At 40.8% G+C, this 21503-nt stretch overlaps 1 protein-coding gene across 2 annotated transcripts in view; it reads left to right on the top strand.

Moving 5' to 3' along the window:
• Positions 1-21503, top strand: part of LOC135705389 (soluble guanylate cyclase 89Db-like) — a 134894-nt gene that overhangs the window by 109884 nt on the left and 3507 nt on the right. For both annotated transcript variants that reach the window (XM_065227107.1, XM_065227106.1), the window contains exons 3-4: positions 5157-5234; positions 5385-5867. In XM_065227107.1, coding sequence (XP_065083179.1) covers positions 5157-5234; positions 5385-5867 — 561 coding nt within the window. The remainder of the gene's footprint in view (positions 1-5156; positions 5235-5384; positions 5868-21503) is intronic.

Genomic DNA, 21503 nt, shown 5'->3' with positions numbered 1-21503 from the left:
TTACAATTAACCCCCAAAATGCGGATAATAGAGAAAATGTAAATGGAAACCGCGTAAACGGTGTCCATACTACGTGGGATTGACTTAATTGGTTACAACATGGAATATCTCGAGATCCTGACCAGATAGAAAGTTACTGTCTTCGGCAAAGTTGTTCAGAAGGTCAAAGCCTATGTCTTAGTGTACAATAGTTCAGAATTATCTCACATCGTGGTGCTAGCATACATGTGAAATTCTCGTGTATAAAATATCTCTAGATCCTGACCAGATAGAAAGTAAATGCCTTCAGCAAAGTTGTTCAGGAAGTCAAGCTCTTTTCGTTGGTGGAGTAGTTCAGAAATTTCACACTACGAGGCGCTAGTATATACGTGTAATTCTCGCATATACAATAGCTCGAGTTCTTGACCAGCTAGAAAGTTACTGTATTGGGCAAACTTGTTCAGGGGGCAAGACTTTTCGACTGGTAGACAGTAGTTCAGAATTTTCTCACCACGTGGCGTTTGTATACATACACACTTCTCTCATATGATATATCTCGAGATCCTGACCAAATAGAAAGTTACTGTCTTTGTAAAAGTTGTTCAGGAGGTCAAAGCCTATTGCTTGGTGTTGAATAGTTCAGAATTTTCTCACTATGTAGTTCTAGTATACACGTTAAATTCTTTCATATAAAATATCTAGAGAGCATGACAAGATAGAATGTTACTGTCTTGGGCAAAGTTGTCCAGGGGATCAAGGCCTTTTGGCTTGTGGACGGTAGTTCAGAATATTTCACTTCATGGTACTAGTATATACGTGCAATTCTCGCATATGATATATTTCAAGACCTGCTAAAAATGTACTGTAATCGGCAAAGTTGTCCAGGAGATCAAACCCTATCGTTGGTGGAAGTACATAATTTTCTCACTAGGTGACGTTGAAAGACACGTGAAATCCTAGCATATAAAATATCTCTGAATGACCAGCATACTAGTGCCACGTAAAGGGAAAATTCTGAATAACTGTACACCAACGAAAAGATCCTAACATCCTGAACAACTTTGCCGAAGACAGTAACTTTCTGTCTGGTCAGGATCTAGAGATATTTTATATGCGTGAATTCCTCATGTATACTAGCGTTGCAAAGTGAGAAAACTCTGAATTTAAGTCCATAAGCAAAAAGGCCTTGACTTCCTGAACAACTTTGCCGAAGACAGTAACTTTTTATATGATCAGGATTTCGAGATATTTTATATGAGAATTTCACGTATATACTAGCACCATATAGTGAAAAAATTCTGAACTATAGGCTTTGAACTCCTGAACAACTTTTTCGAAAACAGTAACTTTCTATCTGGTCAAGATTTCGAGATATATCACATGCGAGAACTTCACATGTATACTAGCGCTATGTAGTGAGTAAATTTTGAACTACTGTCCACCAGCAAAAAGGTTATGATCTCTAGAACTACTTTGGCAAAGACAGTAACTTTCTATCTGGTCAGGATCTCGAGATATTCCATGTTGTAACCAATTAAGTCAGAACCCTCGTAGTATGGACACCATTTACGCGGTTTCCATTTACATTTTCTCTATTATCCGCATATTTTGGGGGTTAACTCTAATAAATATTTAGCTTGTTTAGTTAAAAGCAAGTTTTTTGAGAAATACTCGTTGATTTCAGATCGATTGGTAGCTCGGCTGCAAAATGGAAATGGAAAACTCACACTGTTGTACAAAGTGTGGTATATTAATTTATTTGATAAGGCTCAACCGAATTAACTTAACAGAGCCGAGGATTCATGGTCACTATACAATACATCTTAAAGCTATAGTCAAAAGGTACAACACAATAAACACTTTATCTTCCGCTATCCAAAAAGCCTCGTCCATCAGAACTGGAGTCGCTTCCAGTGGTTTCATTGTATGGCAAATTGTTGTACGCCAACGAGGGTCAGAGCGCGTCCATTGCAGCAATGGACGCAAAACGTGGTCAGCACTCACACACTCATCACGAAACGGTTGCTTTCCAAAGTCGACGACGCATCGACCGAAAGAACTGCTGATGAAGAACAATGAGGAGGACCACACAATGGTTGCTGCCGAGTAAACAGACGATCGCGTAGCACACATCGAGAGTGGCCTGCTTTTGTCGACAGCCGAGTGAACACTGTTGTACAAAGTACAACGCGTGAGTACTGGTGTTACAAAAGTTGGCGCGAGTAACGGTGGAAATATAATATAACATAAGGAAACAACTAATCATACTATAAAAAAAAATCATTCAGAAGTAAATCTTAATACGGAGACCTGACTCTATGCTTGCAGTCCATATTATTTTTTGTATGGGCTGTCCATAAACTACGTAGACGGTTTTTGAGAGATTTCAACCCCCCCCCTTCCGTAGAAGACAGTCTCAAACACAAAATTTAAAAAAATTGTATGGACCGTAGACATCTGCCAAGCGCTCCCACCCCCCTAAAGCGTCTACGTAGTTTATGAACAGCCCCTTAGTTGCGTTTGGGAGATAGGAAAACTTTTGTGGAAAACTAGGAACTAGGAAAACTAGGAAAACTCAGAGTGGACCACTCTACGTGTTTTGCCGTTTTTCCCATTTTGAATCGCCTGATAAACAAGAAATATATTTAAAAACAATGAATTCATATAATTTTGATTGATTTACTTACCAATTTAATCAGAAATCTGAGATAATAGCACGATCGACCAACCGGAATTTTTTTTGTCGCTCTTTTGATGATTCTCATTTGATAAGTGTCCAAAATAAGTTGGAAACATTTTTTTACGATCTTTTTTGGACACTTTTTATTTAATACTTTTTAAGTAAAATCTTAAGGTGAAATCTTTATAAACACGTGAAATACATCTTCCAAAGTCAGATAAACTGATTTGATAAAAAAAATCATTGAATTGTATATTTTAGACCAAATTTAAAACAAGTACACTAACGCCGATTCCTCTTGACAAACGTCGAAACATGAAACTTTTTCGATAACATTTTCTAAAACTGCATAAATTGAGCAATTGTAAGCAATTTGAGGTGAACTAATGATCTTGAGACATAGCAAGTAATTGAAAGAATGTAATTACAACATCAACCTAGATGAATTTGAAGAAACTAGACAGTAAGCGAGAAAAATATATGAAAAGGGTCCAAAATATGTAGGGGTCCAATTCAAGTTGGTTAGCCTACTTGCTCTACTGATAATATATAATTTCACCATGCATAATTCTATCAGGATTCTTCTACCCCAGCATTGCTCATTTTTAAATATTCATACTTTGTTTCATAGTTTAAATTACTCATATGCTGCTGCTCTGAAAACAACGTTAAATGTGTCCCATCAACCAGCTTGAAAACATTTCGCAAATTGATTTAACGCTTAAATCTGTACCGAGAAATGCTAATCCTCGAAATTATAAACTTTTCAAGCATAACCTTTCTTAGAGTTAGAAATCCTTTCCTGGGATTTCTCCTGGTACGCCCATCGACTGTTTCGAAGACAAATATCTCGTAAAATCCAACTCAGCAGCTGTTACCAGAGCTAAAATAATCTTTTAAGTGTGTCTGATACAATGTTCATTTTAATCCCACCTAGAATATGTGGGCTTATGCGAAATCATCTCACGTTGCTTGTCAGAGAAGCTACCAGCCAGTCAGTGAAATGGTGGCTGACCGTTTTGACCGGTCATGGAACGGACCCGGAACCTTTTCGTTCGTACCCTGCATCAATCTGTAAAATTTTTGTTTGCCCTGTTTACTCATTTTTCCTCTCCATCCATCAGAGGTAGGGGAAACTGGACACAGTTGATCCCCGGGGACAATTGATACCCCCCCTGATTTCTCGAAATCCAGAGCAGTTTTTTTTTGTTCCGGTAACTTTATACAAAGCTTCGTCTAGACGGAAAGTTTTGGTGACATTTGCGTCAGATTGTGTAACGTAATTGTCACTGCCTTCGACTTATTTTCAGCCACCATAAACATTCTTAATAAGTTTTTGGATATTAATCCGAAATTCATTAAAATTTTACAGATCTAAGCCGTGAATAAGTAACGTTAGAATCAGTTACATACATTATATAATATAGTTGCCAAATGTTACTTTTGATTTTTCGATCAGTTTTATTTGAAGATGAAAACTCAGTTTGGGGTACCAGATCCCCCAGAATTTTGACAAATCCGATCATGGTATGTGTTCAAAAATTAACCAAAGGGGGGATTAAGTCTCCCTTAATTCTTTAAACTGTGTCTCATTGCAAATTTTAGAAAAACGTACGTTTAAGAATGTATACATCATGTCAGAGTTTGAGAGAATAATAAAAAGTAATTTGAAAAGTCCCATAGTCCACTGTCCTTTACAACAGCGCATCTCTTAAAAGGGGATAAATTCTCTCCGAATTTTTCAAAATGCGTTTTTGAAAAAAACGCACATAGTTTTGAGAATTTATTCTTCACTTTTCGTCCAGTCTTTTGAGTACTGATAAACTTACAAAACATATTTCCCTGTGAGCTGGTGCGAAAACCGCATCGTCGATTTTTTCGCTGAGGTCCAAGGTCAAAGCAGGGGATGCGTGTCCACTCTCCCCTATCATCGAAACCAAACGAACACGTGCTCGGGATTCCATTACTACGACGGCAACATATGCTTCCGTCCATATTCAGATATGAATGCGTCTTTCCGCCACATTTCCCGATCAAGTTTTATTTCTACAGTTTGAGAACATCTGCACTGCCGAGACGATGGAAGATGAATCAAGTGGGTGATTTTGAAATGGTTGAAAAATGCCGATTCACCAAAGAGCAACCCTTCACCCCAACGATCCATCATGGAGTTCTTTAATCCTTCCAATAATAAAAAGGTTCGTCAGTATCTCAGGTTCGGTGCTGAAAGCCAATTATCTGAAAAAAAAAGTCATACGTTATTCACCGTAGCACGCTTTACAATCACGTACGTCCGTTTCCGCTAAATCGAAGCCAGACGCACTCTGCACAGGGCGCTAGATTGGCCGCGGACCAGTCTAGACCAGCATGGTGTGTAGACGTATGTGTGTGTGTGTGTGTGTGTATTTTTTCGCATCGCATTTCAAATCCGTCTGTAGGTCGAAAGTCTCAAATTAATTTTATTATTTTCCTCGCTCTTACCCACCACCGCATTAAGCTCGAATATGGTGAAATCATATGGAAGCAAGCGTTACAGACAACCGGCTGCAAGTTTACCGTGTTCAACACGTACCAGGTGAGTTAGAGCTTAATCAACCTGTAGCAGCTTGCGTTGCCCGAAGCCATTTGCATATAGATTGGGCGTAATGCAGAATGGTTATAGGATTGATGTGTATATGTATAAAGGTGGTTATAAATGTTTCGTTTTCGATTTCTATTTATTCAGCAATATCCGGATAGCCTTATCCCGGACCTGGCGGCAGCTTTATCGGCCATTACCGGGAAAAGTATCGACGATTTTATGATATTCTTCGGGCGGTGCTTCGTTCGGTTCTTCAGCAATTTTGGATATGATGAGCTGATCAAGGCTACCGGGAGATATTTTTGCGATTTCCTCCATTCGATGGATAACATCCATCTGCAGATGCGGTTCACGTACCGTAAGATGAAAAGCCCCTCCATGCAGTTGACCGAGGTGGATGAGCATGGAGCGGTGTTGGTCTACAGGAGCACTCGGTCCGGGTTTTCCAAGTATCTGCGCGGCCAGCTGATGGAGATTGCCAAGCAGCTGTACAATATGGAAGTGACGATCAAGGTGCTGGAGAGCCAGAATGATGTGCCCGGTGGGACGGCTGGACCGATTTCGATACAGGGAGGGCTGAAGACGGTGATTGTTAAGTATCGGCTGGACTTCGACAACAAGGAATACGTGAGTACTTGAGCATTTAGTGTGTGGTTTTTGAAGTGATACATCCGGGGATGATAATCTACCCCAGACCTGTCATGGTAGTTACCTAGACAACCAGAAAGCACATATATTCAAAATTGTTTTCGTGATATATAAACATATATACAAACAAACAATTCGTATAGAATGCAAAGAAATGGCTTATACGTACAAAAGTGGAGGCCATATACGTGTATATTTTAATTTAATTCTAAACTAGTTGATTTAACATCATATACGATTTAATATGTAATAACAAATTCATGATACAGTACGACGGAAAAATGAGTAATCGCATATATATATCTATACGATTTCACTTAAACATAATGCGAGGTATGCCATTATTATATGCGATTTTGACTTAAACTGTAGCCATTTACGATACTGTGAGTACATTGTTATACGACTTCTGGTTGTCTGGGTAGTCATGGATTCAGGGCTGTTACACTTGCGAAGCTCTAAAATGAACTCGAGTTTTGTTTCTTTCATATAACGTGTTTAATGCATAATTTCTTTAACGTCTAGCTAGACTATCAGTACGAAATAAAAATGAAAAAAGCACGTTTACATATGTGCTGAACAGTAAAAAATTCTCAATTTTTATAATTATGGAAAAATTCATTCACGTAAACTTGTATATCATTTCACGGAATGGAGCAGCTTGTAAGCTGTTTACAAAGATGGGCTTTCGTGTACACTAATTGCAACTTTTTAATGAAATATCTCAGATTTAGAATGTAAGCTTATATGACGCTCCATTTATGTGCCTCAAATCGAACAGAAATATTCACTTCTATTTCGAACTGAACTGAACCATTAATGCCACGGCAGCCCGGTCATACGACGCACAGTGGGAAAAAATCGACATAAAAGGAGCAAAATTCATTATATCTGATCAGCGCTGATTTAACCTTTGCAAATAGAATCATTCTTATGGGAAAAAGTCTCAGGAATCCAGTGGAAATAGTTTCGTCCTGTGCAGAATAGGGCAAGTTGTGGTTTTTGGAGCATTTTACTCAAATTTCATAAAATTTTGTATAATTGACTTTAAAAATACCTCATTGTGGTTAATATACGTTCTGACATATTATCACTCTTATATAAAAACATCTAGAGAATCCATTAAAAATGGTTTTAAACATGACCAGTCTGTGCAGACTATGCATTTTAGTAAATTTTGTTGAGGTCCGTGAACTAATCGAATGGATTGTATTTTAATAATACTCTTCGTTTCGATTCCAAAGATAATTTATTTACATGAAATCTAGTCATTAATATGTATATACAGAGTATAGTCCGGTAGCGATTTACACAATATCCGAACTCTTCTACACTCTCCGGCTGTCCGTATAGACATATACGGCACGTACATAGTTCAGCTAAACAGTTGCGCAATAAAAGATAGCCCATATTCTATTGTACAACAGTTTGCAGCAGAATCTATTGTAGCTCTTTCCTTACCAACTCGCTTATGGTGTACCATATGCTTAGGGTGATACGAAAATTGGTATTTCAACAAATTTTACCCCAATTACCTTATTTTCGATATTTTTTAAAAGACAGTAGTCAGTGATAAGAAAATCTGTCCAATGATAGTCCTTCTTGAAGGAAAAGGGAATCCAAAAAAATACGTTTTAAATTACATAGAAAGGTAAGCTGATGTATGGTGCTATTCTTTTTCCTAATTCTCCCCTGTTTAAGTTAATCAGTAGTGTTACACGGTTATACGCGTTAGTGCCTGTCATACTATACCCTCGTGTACTGTATTACTGTAAAAATGACTGAGGAATCGAATGGTGATGATTTCATCTTGATAAAATTTCTATAAATTACCCATTTTACCCAATTTCTTTTATACTTTTATACCAATTAAGGTCTGTTATTTTGATCGTTGGGGCACTTTTCCTCGGTAAAAATGTGTAAGGAATTTAATGGTGATGGTCTCATTTTGTGATGACATCAGCTTTTAACCCATTTTCCCGATTATCACCTCTAATTTAATAAATTCGAACTCACGCATGTAATATTGAATACTCGTTTATTATATCATTGTAAATATGTTTAAAGTAATGCTTGTCTCATTTTGCGCAGACTTTAGATAATTAAACATTTTTCCCGATTCTCCCCTTTTATTGAAGAAAAAAAGTAAAATCATACATTTATATTAAACCCTCAAGAACTGTCCTACTGAAAACATCTTATGGTGATAATCCCATCTTAAGTGAACCTCACATACCGTAGAAATATTATTCAATAACTTTATGTATCACATAAAATTAATTATTTCATAAGTTGCACAATCCGTGTTTCGTGTGTAAGGAAACAAACAAAATCAGCGAATCTAAACACATAAAGCAACCAACGATACAGAAAAAACGGTTGCTACGACTACCATGACAAACTCGCTCTGTAACATAGCTCGATCCGAGTGGTAGAAGGATAATGATATATTGCTTGCCTGCTTTGTTGCAATATACACGGATGAGGACATAGCTTGAAATTAATCGAGAAAAGACATAACAAAAAAATTTCCATTAACACACGTGTATCATCTTCAGGTTTACTTCGTGAAGCAGCTGGCCAACAATTTGCTCGTTTCCTTCTACCGCCCCGAGTGAGTTGTGTCGCACGGGCTGCTTGTCATGAAAAAGAAGGAACAAGATTATAACATTATTGATTTCCACCTCTGACATAGCGTTATTATTCGGTTCGTTGATCGCTTGTCATTTTGTCATTTGGAGATATTTTTGATTCCTTGAACAAAATCAATCAACTTTCTAAATATCAGCTTCTTTCCAATTCAGTTCCATTTCAACTGATTCCTTACAGAGTATGTTCCTTACCGCTTATCCTTTTATCTATAATCCTCCAAACGATCATTTCTATGAACCAGTAAATAGAAAATACAAAGATATTGGATTTGATGAAAAATAATGAAAAATATTAACCCTGCTGATCAAATTGATTCTGTTTACGATGCATGTAACGTGAAATCATATATTCATGGCTTACTCGAGGTTAAGACGTGGCAGTTTATCTTTTTTTACATTGACAGGGTTAGGGTGCTGAAAGTTGAAATAAAACTCGATTTCTTTCCGTACAAATTTTCTTAAATCATTCAAAGCACTTGTTTAGGGCTTTCTACACCAAACTTATAAATAGTAACATCTCTAATACTTATTCTTCATCGTGGCTGACATTATAGTTGTATTATTTATCAGAATTGTCATCATTGTTACAAGGTTCGCATTGAGGATTCATGAAATATTCAAGATCTTCTTCGTTTAGAACTGTGTGCCATAACCAATGTTCCGATCTTGGGGTCTGAACGCGCCAATGCAGATTTCATCAAATCTGACAAATTGGCGTCAGGAGAAGTTTTGCGAGCAAGATGGGGACGAATATATTTATTATTTTTGTTGCAAGATGCACCTTGTTCATCGACAAAACTCAAGGGAAATGGCTTAAAACAAACGAAATTATATTGTTTAATATGCATCTTACCAACTTGTCCACGTATTCTGCTAAATGTTTGTATTTATGAACATGGAGGTAGATTTCTTATAATCGGAAACTCTGTGTTCCCAACGTTTGTCTGTCGAATATGTCCCACGGTACGATTTTTTCTAGCAAATCAGAACGACGGTATTTTTGTTGTAATGTAGCTTTAGCTGTAAGTTTATTTTTAGAGTAGTTCATTAGATTTAGTTTTACTTACAAAAATCGGTGTTCATGTGTAGTTTTAAGAACAATTCATTTGTACTAGACAATACTGTTCACTTTTTCCTGCATGATTAAGGTAAGTTAGGTTAGGTTCAAACAATTTAGATTAACAACTTACAATTTGCATGAATTTGTATAAACTTTAGGTAGGAACAACTAATTTCAATAATAGGTTTAGCGGTATGATTATTAGCTGCAAGGAATAATTTTATGTAATTTTAAGCAAATTTAATCCAATTTTTATTAACTTTTCACCTTCTGATAGCACGTTTACTTGATTGAATTCATTCTATTGATCTACAATAAACGAGACAATGTAGATCTTCACGCTCTATCTCTCTTCTCTCTTTCGGTTCTGTCACTGTGATAGTTTCGTTGACAGTTCGCCCGAGCCGCTACTGTACCGTCACAAGCAGTGTTTCCAGTGCCAACATTCTCTCCCCGTAACACTGACCACCAGGTCCAGTTTTACTCATCTCATCAACCTCTAGGACCGCCAATCTAGCCACATGTCTACGCACTAGCCCCCTCGCAGTTTGTATCATAACCTGCCGTATTCTTCCGTCCACCCCCTTGATTGCTTGGACTATACGACCTCGTATCCACTCATTCCTTCTCCCATCGCCAACTATCAAGACCAGTTCTCCTTCAGCTATCGGCTTCACCTCACCGCACCACTTTGAGCGTTTAGTCAAAGTTGGGAGTTACTCCCGGGTCCATTTTCTCCAAAAACGTCGAGCTGTTGTTGTATCTGACCCCAAGAGGTTCGTAGAGCGTCCGCTGGAGTTGTTGCAGGAACTGCCGGTTGCCGCACACCACTTGAGTTGCCCAGAAGAAAATGATTTGGCGTAAGGGATTCGTATTCCTCCAATGTAAGCGGTAGATCGTGAGTGAACGACTGTTCACGACCACTGCAGCTTCCACGATGAATGTCTCCAGCGCCTCGTCATCTAGCTTGCGGTTGCTATTGTATGCTACGTCAACTGCAGCTTTGATGGAGCGCACCATCCGTTCCCACGCTCCGCCCATGTGGGGTGTTCCTGGAGGGTTGAAGATCCACTTCGTATTGGTATCCGTGAATGTAACGGCTACCTGCTCGATCAGCTCATTTAGTAGTCTTTCGGCGACTTGAAAATTGGTGCCGTTGTCCGAATATATTTCCACCGAAGAGCCTCGACGGCATATGAATCGCCGCATGCACTTCACACAGGAGTCAGTGGTGAGGCAGTGAGCGACTTCAACATGTACTGCGCGTACCGTCAAACATGTAAACAACGCTACCCATCGTTTTGCGTTACTCCTGCCTACTTCCACAGTCAATGGCCCAAAGAAGTCTACGCCGACGTACGTGAATGGACGTACGAATGATGCCATCCTTGCAAGTGGAAGCGGTGCCATACGGGGAATCTTGCCATACGGTGAAGCCTTGTAAATCCTACACCATTGACACATCTTTATGATTTTGTTCAGTGTTGTCCTAAGCCTTGGAATGTGGTATCGTTGGCGTACCTCGTTCACGACTGTCTCTGCGTTACCATGCAGATATCTACGGTGATAACTGTCGACCACCAGACGTGTGAACACATGGCTCCTAGGGAGAATCGCCGGGAATTTCGCCTCCTTTCCAATGTTCGGTGCTGCTCCTATCCAGCCATCTATGCGAAGAATACCGTCTTTATCCAAGATTGGACACAACGTTGCTATGTTGCTGGATTTTGCCACGGGTATCTGCTCTTCGTCCGGTTTCGACCTGTTGCGTGTTAACACCACCATCTCGTCCAAGCTCTGCCACTGGGTCGCTCGAATGAGAAGTTTCTCCGCCTTCTGCAGCTCTTCAGACGTCAACAGGCCTACGGATCGTTGGTTGCCTGTGGTTTTCCGCTTCAGATTTCCGATGAACCGCAGGACGCAAGCGACTGCGCGAGTGAACCTGTTCCGCTGGGAAAAACTTTCCAGATCTACCAGACGTTCAGGTATTTTTACCTCTATGTGAGCGTAGCAAGAACGCAGTTCTTCTTCAGTGGGTGATGACGGCGTTCGCTGCTTCGGCCATTCTGTTTCTGCAAGTTGCAGGAATGCAGGACCCTTGAACCAAACGCTGTTTTCTGCCAAATCGGGACCTTTTCCCCACTTCGTCGCAATATCTGCCGGATTTTGCTTGCTAGGAACCCAACGCCAGTTTTCTACATCGGTGACAGTCAGCAACTCACCTATTCTGCACGCAACAAACTGTTTGTATCGACATCGTAGCAGAATCACTCCAAAGCACCTTCTTCGTGATGGATAGTGGTGGCTTTCTTTCACGAACTGCATCAGACGTGCTCCTAAAACTGCGGCCTACAGTTCCAGTCGTGGCACCGACTGCGTCTTCATAGGAGCCACCTTCGTCTTCGCTGTGACTAACACCCACTCAGGGAATCCTTCGGAGTTCAACGTACGAAAGTAGGCAGCTGCGCAGTACGCTGATTCACTCGCGTCAACGAATACATGAAGTTGTAGATCCCTGTAGCTTTCGGCAGTTGCTTCTGGGAAGTAGCAGCGAGGAATTTGAAGCTTTCTAACCTCCTCGAACTGGCTCGTCCAGTTGTTCCACCTTCTGTGCAAGCCTCGCTCACTTTCTCGTCCCACTGAATATCTGCTCTCCACACGTCTTTTAACAGGATCTTTTCTTGTACTGTGAAGTGGAATTGCAGTCCCAGAGGGTCAAAAAGGGACATCAGGCATTTCAACATTTGCTTTTTTTGTTGGACGTTCGCCATTCTGAATCAAATCACAGATTTCCTGACCCATTTGGGTTGAGAAACTGAAGGCGTCCTCCTGTGTCAACCATAGAAGTCCGAGAACACGTTCATAGTCGTTTGACTTGTCTGTTGCGAGCTGCTTGCCTTCTTTGGACTGTGGTTCTCCTAGGCCGCTCAACACTTCGCTACAATTAATTAGCCAATTTATCAACTCGAAGCCACCTTGCTCGTGAATATAGCGCATTTCTCGGGATACTTTGATGGCCTCCTCAACACTTTCGTAACTCTCAAGAGAATCATCAACGTAGTGGTTCTGTACTATCCCTTCAGCGGCTCGGGGGTACAGCTCTTTGAACTCATCAGCGTTTTTGTTTTTAACGTACTGAGCTGACTCCGAAGAGCACGTTGACCCAAATGTTACGACGTCCATAAGGTAGATGTCTGGATCTCTGGAAGGATCACTGTGAAATAGGAATCGCTGCGAGTGTCGATCTTTCTTGCGCATGTATAGCTGGTGGAACATCTCTTTTAAATCTGCTGAAACGCCCACACTGAACTGTCGGAAGCTAACCAGAACGCCTGGAAGCGACGTCAGTTGATCTGGACCTTTCAATAGTACTGAGTTGAGAGAAATCCCGTTTACAGCAGCTTTACCGTCCTAAATCATGCGGACCTTTCCCGGCTTCCGTGGATTCAGCACTGCTTCTAAAGGTAAATACCATACTCTTCTTGGATCAGCAGTAGCTAGCTCCTCCTCGGTCGCACGGGGTGCGTAGCCCTTGAGTTGGTAGTCCTCTAGTTGTTTGTGCAAGGCATTCTTGAGTTCTGGGCTTCGATCCATCCTCCTCTTCAAGCATTCAAGTCGACGAAAAGCCATGTTGTAATTGACAGGAAGCTCTATTTGGTCATACTTCCACAGAAGACCGGTTTCATAATGGGTGCCGACTCGAACCGTTGTTTCCTCCAGGATCCGTTGAGCACGCTTATCTTCCTCGGATAGCAGATTCATTGCTGGCTGCGTACCGACGTCATCCGTGGTGAAAAAATCCTTGACAAGATCGTGTAGAGCTTGATCTGACGCGCAAACACAATAATGGCAGTTGACCGTAGCTCTCGCTTTATTAGCTTTCTTCCTTTCGCGGCTGAGATGACCAACGATACCGGTTTGGATTATTTCTCTACTCTCGTCACGTTCCCGGTTTTACAGCAGAAACGGCCTTCTATCACCATCAACTCCAAGTTGTCCTCAACTAGTCAAAGATGAGCCTTCGTCGAGAAATGCGGCCATGTTTGAGTAAAATGCTCCAAAAACTCCAACTTGCCCTATTCTGCCCAGGACGAAACTATTTCCATTTTTCCCATAAGAATGACTATATTTGCAAAAGTTAAATCAGCGGTGATCAGAGATAATGAATTTTGCTCCCTTTATGTTGATTTATTCCCTCTGTGCGACGTTAGGCTAACACATTAGATGCATCGAACGACTGCAACAGCTCCAGGCGAACAATGATTCCACAGAATCCAGGCAATGAATCAAAGCCAATTCCATGAATCCCAGGATGGTTGCCGGCTTACTTGGCATACACAGTTTTGGTAACAAACTGCTCATTTGCTTATAACTTTGCACATAGTTGACGAAACAAAGTTCTTTTTGAAGCAGTAGATGGAATAGAGTTTAAGCTTGTTATAGATACTTAAAAAAAAAAAATCAAAATTCTAGTAATAAACTATATTTGTTTTTGCGTTGTAAAAATGAAGTGCTCGCTGTACATCTCGGACTTTAAGTGTAAAAATTCATTGGTGTTGATTCAAATGTTAAATTTTACCTATTCTTTGCATATTTATAGTAAACTATGATCCTAATCTTTGAATTATTTTAAAGAAAAATAAATTCCAACAACTGAGTGAAAAGTTATTAATAAATGAGCAATTGGTGTGTACAACTGTGCATGTCAAGCATAGTTGCCGGGACATTAGACAAGTACCAAAACCTTCTGGAAAGAAATTTTTTTGAAAATTTAGTGATTTTGAAAAATGAACAGAAGAAAGTTCAGATCTTTAGTGTAGTTACAGGGTAGTTTGAAGTCCTTGATGAATTAGTTCCTATAAATTCGGGGCAGTTCTATGAATTTCAATAAAATTTCTAGGATTTCAGTGACAATCTTCGAACAACGTAAATTATTTGGATTTTTAATTTCGGGAAAATTTAACTTTACAGGAATCCTGATAACTTCAGGGAAGTTCAAAGAACTTCGAAGAACTATAGAAACGATGAGGGAATTTTACAGAAGTCCAGCATACTTCAAAGAAGTTCAGAAAATTCCCGAAAAATTCCAGGAGTGCTAGAGAAGATTCATGAATATTAGGAAAATCGTGGCAACTTAAGAGAAGTTCCCAGGACATCTAGTATTTTTTTTTGGAAAATTCAGGAAAATCCAAGGAATTTAAAAAAAACTTTGGAGATTTTGAAGGAAATTCCGTTAGGATACTTCAGGGAAGATGAAAGATCTTTAAGACAGTTCCATTAACCTCAAGAAAATAGTGGAAACTGTGGAATTCAGGGAAGTCCAGAAAATTTCTGGGATGTTCAAAGAACTTCAGGAAAGTTGAATGATTTTCTGGGATATCCAGAGAGCATTGAAAAGACGATATAAATTCACAAATCAGTAGAAGTTATGTGAAATTCGGGAAGTTCCGAGAATTTTAGGAAAATTACGGGAACTTGAGGTCCGATCAATGAACATCTTTTCGGAGACGAACCAGCGCTCGGCTGAAAGTCTCCTTAATAAAGATAACTAACTAACTAGCCAATGAACATCTGGGAGATGGAATGCAGATTAAGGTGGAAGGATATGTTTTGAGCCTGAAATTGAAACTTTAGACTAAAAGTCTCTTGTGCAAAGTTGTTCCTTATAGTTAGGTCCACATTTTTATGACAATGAATTCTAGGGTGGTTCTTATTATCACTGAAATCAATAATCTAACTTTTTTGTTTGTAGAAATTAAGGTATACTTTTTTTTGAAAAGTTATAGCTGAGCTAATTTCAAGCAACTTTGTAAAAAGAACTTTTTTGTATCTCTTAAATTGACCGATTAAGAGCTATTTCCTTGAATTGAGTTAGGGTGTCTCTGAAAAAAAACAGCTGTTTTACTCTAGTGTTATTATTTCAAATTTCTCAGCAAAGGCGTCTTGAAATATTATGTATGTTATTTTTTTAATTCGTATAAAATCAATTTTTAATTTATTTATATATTTTACTATATATATTTTCCTAAGAATGTAAACCTTAATTTCTACAAACAAAAAAGTTCGATTCAAAGTGTTTTTATGTTACTTCATACGCGAATTTAGCGATTTTCAGAGTTGGTTGGAAATGCTAACATGAAGCTTTAGTGTGATAATTTATTAGCTAGAGAATGATCTTTTTAGAAGAGAGTAGGTGGATAGTTCCGTTAGAGTACGGCAGTATGAAAATTGAATAGAAGTTGAAAATGAGCGAAGGGCCATTAATGCGACAGTTTTTAAAGATAGACGCACATCTTTTGCCTAACCCGTACGATGTACGCGGAACTATCCACCTAGTCTCTTCTACAAATATCATTCTCTAGCTAATAAATTATCACACTAAAGCTTCATGTTAGCATTTCCAACCAACTCTGAAAATCGCTAGCTTCGCGTATGAAGTAACATAAAACATTTTTAATGTAACAACTCAAGGCGGGAGTAGCCGTCAACAATGCTGATGATGGTACAGCACGCAACAACCACCCTACTGCCTTCTCTCTGAGATGATCACGTTGGTCATGACGAGAGGAGCAACACAATAGTTGGGTAAAGAAGAACTGCATTATAACACACCATCGACTGGAAATGCTCTCGCAACGTGGGGCTTTAGGTAGTGATGAAAACGGCGCTACAACTATTCCACAGCCGCAGTCAGTTTATGAGCAAAAAGAGGGACGCACATTTTTTGCCTGTAGACTTCGAGACATACTTCAAGTCTCCGCGTACATCGTACGGGTTAGGCAAAAGATGTGCGTCTATCTTTAAAAACTGTCGCATTAATGGCCCTTCGCTCATTTTCAACTTCTATTCAATTTTCATACTGCCGTACTCTAACGGAACTATCCACCTACTCTCTTCTAAAAAGATCATTTTCTAGCTAATAAATTATCACACTATAGCTTCATGTTAGCATTTCCAACTCTGAAAAAAGTTAGATTTTTGATTTCAATGATAATAAGAACCACGCTAGAATTCATTATCATAAAAATGCGGGTCTAACTATAAGGAACAACTTTGTAGAAGAGACTTTTAGTCTAAAGCTTCAATTTCAGGCTCAAAACATATCATTCCACCTAAATCTGCATTCTAAACCACTGTGCAATGGTTGAGTGTTTGGTTTATCAAGGTTAGGATCTGGATTCGCATCGAGTTTACGGAAGTTATTACGTCTCAAAAAGCGATAGTTAACAAAACTATACACTCCACTGCGTCCTAGCAAGAAGTACGGTCGACTTAGTTCGCGCTCCGCTATTTTGGAAGTTTTCTCGATATTCACTTGATTTAAATTATCAGTTTTTCTCGCTTAGTGTTTCCTGACATAGTTCCCAGTTAAACAATTAACTAAAAGTGAGTTTTTTTCTGAGAAGAAAGTGTGTTTTCGGCATCATCGGAAGGAAAATTGTTTTGGCGATTGCCAATTCGCCAACCATTTTGCGCACCATCGGTGCGTGGTAACGCATACCTGCACACGGATCATCGTCACGAGTGTCAGCATCTGCCTCCGCATTTACACCGCTCATCTATCATCGTGTGTTCAGCTGAGTGCCGACCCTCATACAAGCACACACCAACGAAGACCGCCCGCACACGCTGATCGAAGATCATCCACGCTGCGCGTCGCTCCGCTGCTGCTGTTTAAACGCTCGGTGGTAGTAGTATAGGAGTATCAGATAAGTTTTTGTTCTTGTTTCTCTCTTTCGCCCATCTGTTAAATTTTAAGTTTGTGTTCTGTGTTTGTAGTTTTTTTTGTGTATTGTGTCCGAGTGATTATCGTTTCAGTGGTAGAGCGTTTTTCGCTCCCACTAGTACGGCAAAATGGACATTTTGTCGCAAGACGAAATGGACGTTTTGTCGGAAGATGACACCACTTTGCCACGCGATGGCAAGAAAGGTCGAAAACGTACGTCATCTCAGAAGAAAGATGATGTCATCCCTGGTTCATCGTCTCAGTCTGGCAAAGGACAGGCTCAGATAAACCCCCGATCGCGAGCCTATCCAGATGACTCGACTGGCCCATGGGTTGTCTACTTTCAGCCCAGAAACAAACCTTTGAATGTAATGCAAATTACGAATGATCTGACGAAGCGATACTCGGCCGTGACTGAAATCACGAAGGTTAGGCACAATAAACTTCGTGTCTCCGTCTCTAACCTGAAGCAGGCTAACGAGATTGCTGCCTCCCAGCTCTTCACGCTCGAGTATAGAGTTTACATCCCAGCTCGTGATGTGGAGATCGAAGGTGTGGTCACCGAAGCGAGTCTGACCCCCGAGATCTTGGAGAAGCAGGCGGTTGGCCGTTTCAAGAACCGTTTGCTTCCCCCGGTGAAGATTCTGGATGTCCAAAAACTGGGCTCAGTATCTGTCAGCGAGGGTAAAAAGAGTTTTACCCCCACAGACTCGTTCCGTGTGACCTTTTCTGGTTCAGCCCTTCCTCACTACATCGAGCTGGGAAAACTTCGACTACCTGTGCGCTTGTTCGTTCCCCGGGTCATGAACTGCCAAAACTGTAAGCAGTTGGGACATACGGCGTCCCACTGTGGCAGCAAGGCACGCTGTTCCAAATGCGGGGAGAAGCACGAGGATGGCGCCTGCACAGTCACTGCACCAAAATGCGTGTACTGTAAGGGAACTCCTCATGGTATCTCGTCATGCCCGGTGTACAAACAACGCGGGGAGAAATTACAACGCTCACTTAAGGAACGTTCCCGGCAGTCTTTTGCAGAAATGCTTAAGACGGCCACGCCATCGACCAACGACAAAAATCCCTTTTCTCTTTTGTCAGATGACGAGACTGACTCTGACTTGGCTGAGGAGGGAACTTCTTTCCTTTTTTCAGCACGGAAACGAAAACGCATCCGTTCGCGGAAAGTTGAGAATGAAGAACCTCAAATCAGCTTGCCCAAATCAAGGAGTGGTGGAAAAAAGGAAGTTTCTACTCCTCCTGGATTCAGAAGAACTGACTATACCCAGGATTTTCCACCTCTCCCGGGGACATCCAAAACCCCTGATGTCCCATTTTTAAGAACAGAAGCCCCTTCTTCATCTGGGTTGTTCTCATTTGATAAAATTGTGGACGATATCCTCAAGTACCTGAATATTTCTGATCCTCTGAAAAGCATTGTTCTGGCAATGCTTCCTACTGTGAAGACCCTCTTAAAGCAATTGACGTTGAAATGGCCCCTCCTTGCAGCAATCATTTCCTTCGATGGATAATTTTCCAAACGAGGTCGGGGATTTGATCACTATTCTACAGTGGAATTGTCGAAGTCTTATTCCTAAATTAGACTCTTTTAAGTTTTTAGTTCACAATAATGATTGTGATGCATTTGCTCTTTGTGAAACTTGGCTCTCTTCAGATATTGATCTTCCTTTTTATGATTTTAACATTATTCGACTGGATCGTGAGGATTCGCATGGAGGAGGGGTACTTTTGGGGATCAAAAAGTGCCATTCCTTCTATAGAGTGAATCTTCCACAATTTCCAGGTATTGAAGTTATCGCATGTCAGGCTATTTTTAAAGGTAAGAACCTTTGTATTGCTTCTGTTTATATTCCTCCTAGAGCCGTTGTTAATCGAAAACAACTTTCAGATATATGTTCGGTACTTCCTGCTCCACGGTTGATCATGGGAGATTTCAATTCCCACGGTACAGGCTGGGGGGAACTGTATGATGACAACCGTTCTACTTTTATATATGACCTCTGTGATAACTTCAATATGACAATACTTAACAATGGAGAAGTAACACGTTTGGCTGGACCATCCTCGAATGGAAGTAAATTAGACCTCACACTTTGCTCTAACTCATTATCGTTGGATTGCACGTGGAATGTGATCCAAGATCCCCACGGTAGTGATCACTTGCCGATCAAAATTTCGATTGCCAGTGGGTTCAATCCGTCGGAATCCGTTAACGTCGCGTACGACCTCACCCGTAATATCGATTGGACAACGTTCAAGACCGCGATAGAGGAAGCCGTGTCGTCGGTAGAAGGGCTTCCACCGTTGGAGGAATATAACTTCCTCTCCAATCTGATCTTGGACAGCGCGCTTCGAGCTCAAACTCGGTCGGTTCCTGGAACGTCTTTGCGTAGGAAACCTCCTTCCCCTTGGTGGGACCACCAATGCACAGAGGTTTATCGTAAAAAGTCCGACGCGTTTAAGCTTTTCCGGAAACGTGGAACACCCGTGTATTTCGAAGCGTACTCGACTCTTGAACGCGAACTCAAAAGCCTCATCAAAGCCAAGAAACGCGGATACTGGCGGCAATTCGTGGACGGTTTATCGCGCGAAACGTCGATGAATACGCTTTGGAACACGGCGCGAAGGATGCGTAACCGGTCTTCAAACAACGAGAGCGAGGAGTACTCGGATCGGTGGATTCTCAAGTTCGCACGAAAAGTATGTCCTGATTCCGTGCCGGCACGGATGATTCCTCGCGAAACGACGAATTCGGTAGACGAGATCAGCCAGCCTTTTTCAATGCTGGAGCTCTCACTCGCGCTCCTTTTGTGTGGCAATTCGGCTCCGGGGGCTGATAGAATCAAGTTCAACTTGTTGAAGAACCTCCCAGACGTCGCTAAGAGGCGCATGTTGAACTTGTTTTGTCAGTTCCTAGAGCTCAATATTGTTCCGGATGATTGGAGGCAAGTGAGAGTTATAGCCATTAAAAAGCCTGGAAAACCGGCTTCAGATCATAACTCGTATCGTCCCATCGCGATGTTATCGTGCATTCGAAAATTGTTGGAGAAAATGATCCTTTTTCGCTTGGACAAATGGGTTGAGACGAACCACCTACTCTCAGATACTCAATTTGGTTTCCGTAGGGGCAAGGGAACGAACGACTGTCTCGCGTTGCTTTCCACCGAAATTCAGTTGGCTTTTGCTAAAAAAGAGCAAATGGCTTCTGTGTTCTTGGATATTAAGGGGGCTTTTGATTCAGTATCGGTTGAGGTCCTTTCAGACAAACTCCACGCATGTGGCCTTTCTCCATTAATTAATAACTTTTTGTACAATTTGCTGTCAGAGAAACATATGAGCTTTTCTCATGGAAACTCTACAGCTTCTCGATTTAGTTACATGGGCCTCCCCCAGGGCTCATGTTTAAGCCCCCTTTTGTATAATTTCTACGTCAGAGAAATTGACAATTGTCTAAGTGACAACTGCACGCTGAGACAACTTGCAGATGACGGAGTTGTGTCTATGACAGGGCCCAGAGAGGCCGACCTGCAAGGACCCTTACAGGATACCTTAGACAATTTGTCTACTTGGGCTATTCAGCTAGGTATCGAATTCTCCACGGAGAAAACTGAGTTGGTCGTTTTTTCTAGGAAGCATAGCCCAGCACAACCGAAGCTTCAACTTTTGGGTAGGCCGATCACTCATTCCATGTCTTTCAAATATCTTGGGGTCTGGTTCGATTCCAAATGCACCTGGAGATCCCACATTGAGTATCTGAGACGAAAATGCCAACAAAGGATCAATTTTCTTCGAACAATTACCGGAACGTGGTGGGGAGCCCATCCACAAGATCTTCTGACGTTGTACCGGACAACGATTTTATCGGTTTTAGAGTACGGTAGTTTTTGCTTCCAGTCGGCGGCTAAAACGCACATCATCAAACTGGAACGGATCCAGTATCGCTGTCTTCGTATCGCGTTAGGATGCATGCACTCGACTCATACGATGAGTCTCGAAGTGTTAGCGGGCATGTTGCCACTATCTGATCGGTTTTCGGAATTATCCCTCAGGCTCCTCACCCGTTGTGAAATTATGAACCCACTGGTGATTGCAAACTTTGAGAAGCTTCTTGAGCTAAACCCCCAAACTCGTTTTATGACATTGTACTACGTGTACATAACACA

The sequence above is a fragment of the Ochlerotatus camptorhynchus genome, unplaced genomic scaffold (genome assembly GCF_037179485.1).
Source record: "Ochlerotatus camptorhynchus isolate MF236.1 unplaced genomic scaffold, CSIRO-AGI_Acam_v1.1 ptg000266l, whole genome shotgun sequence".
Lineage (NCBI taxonomy): Eukaryota > Metazoa > Arthropoda > Insecta > Diptera > Culicidae > Ochlerotatus > Ochlerotatus camptorhynchus.
This window is presented reverse-complemented; position numbering and strand designations above follow the sequence as displayed.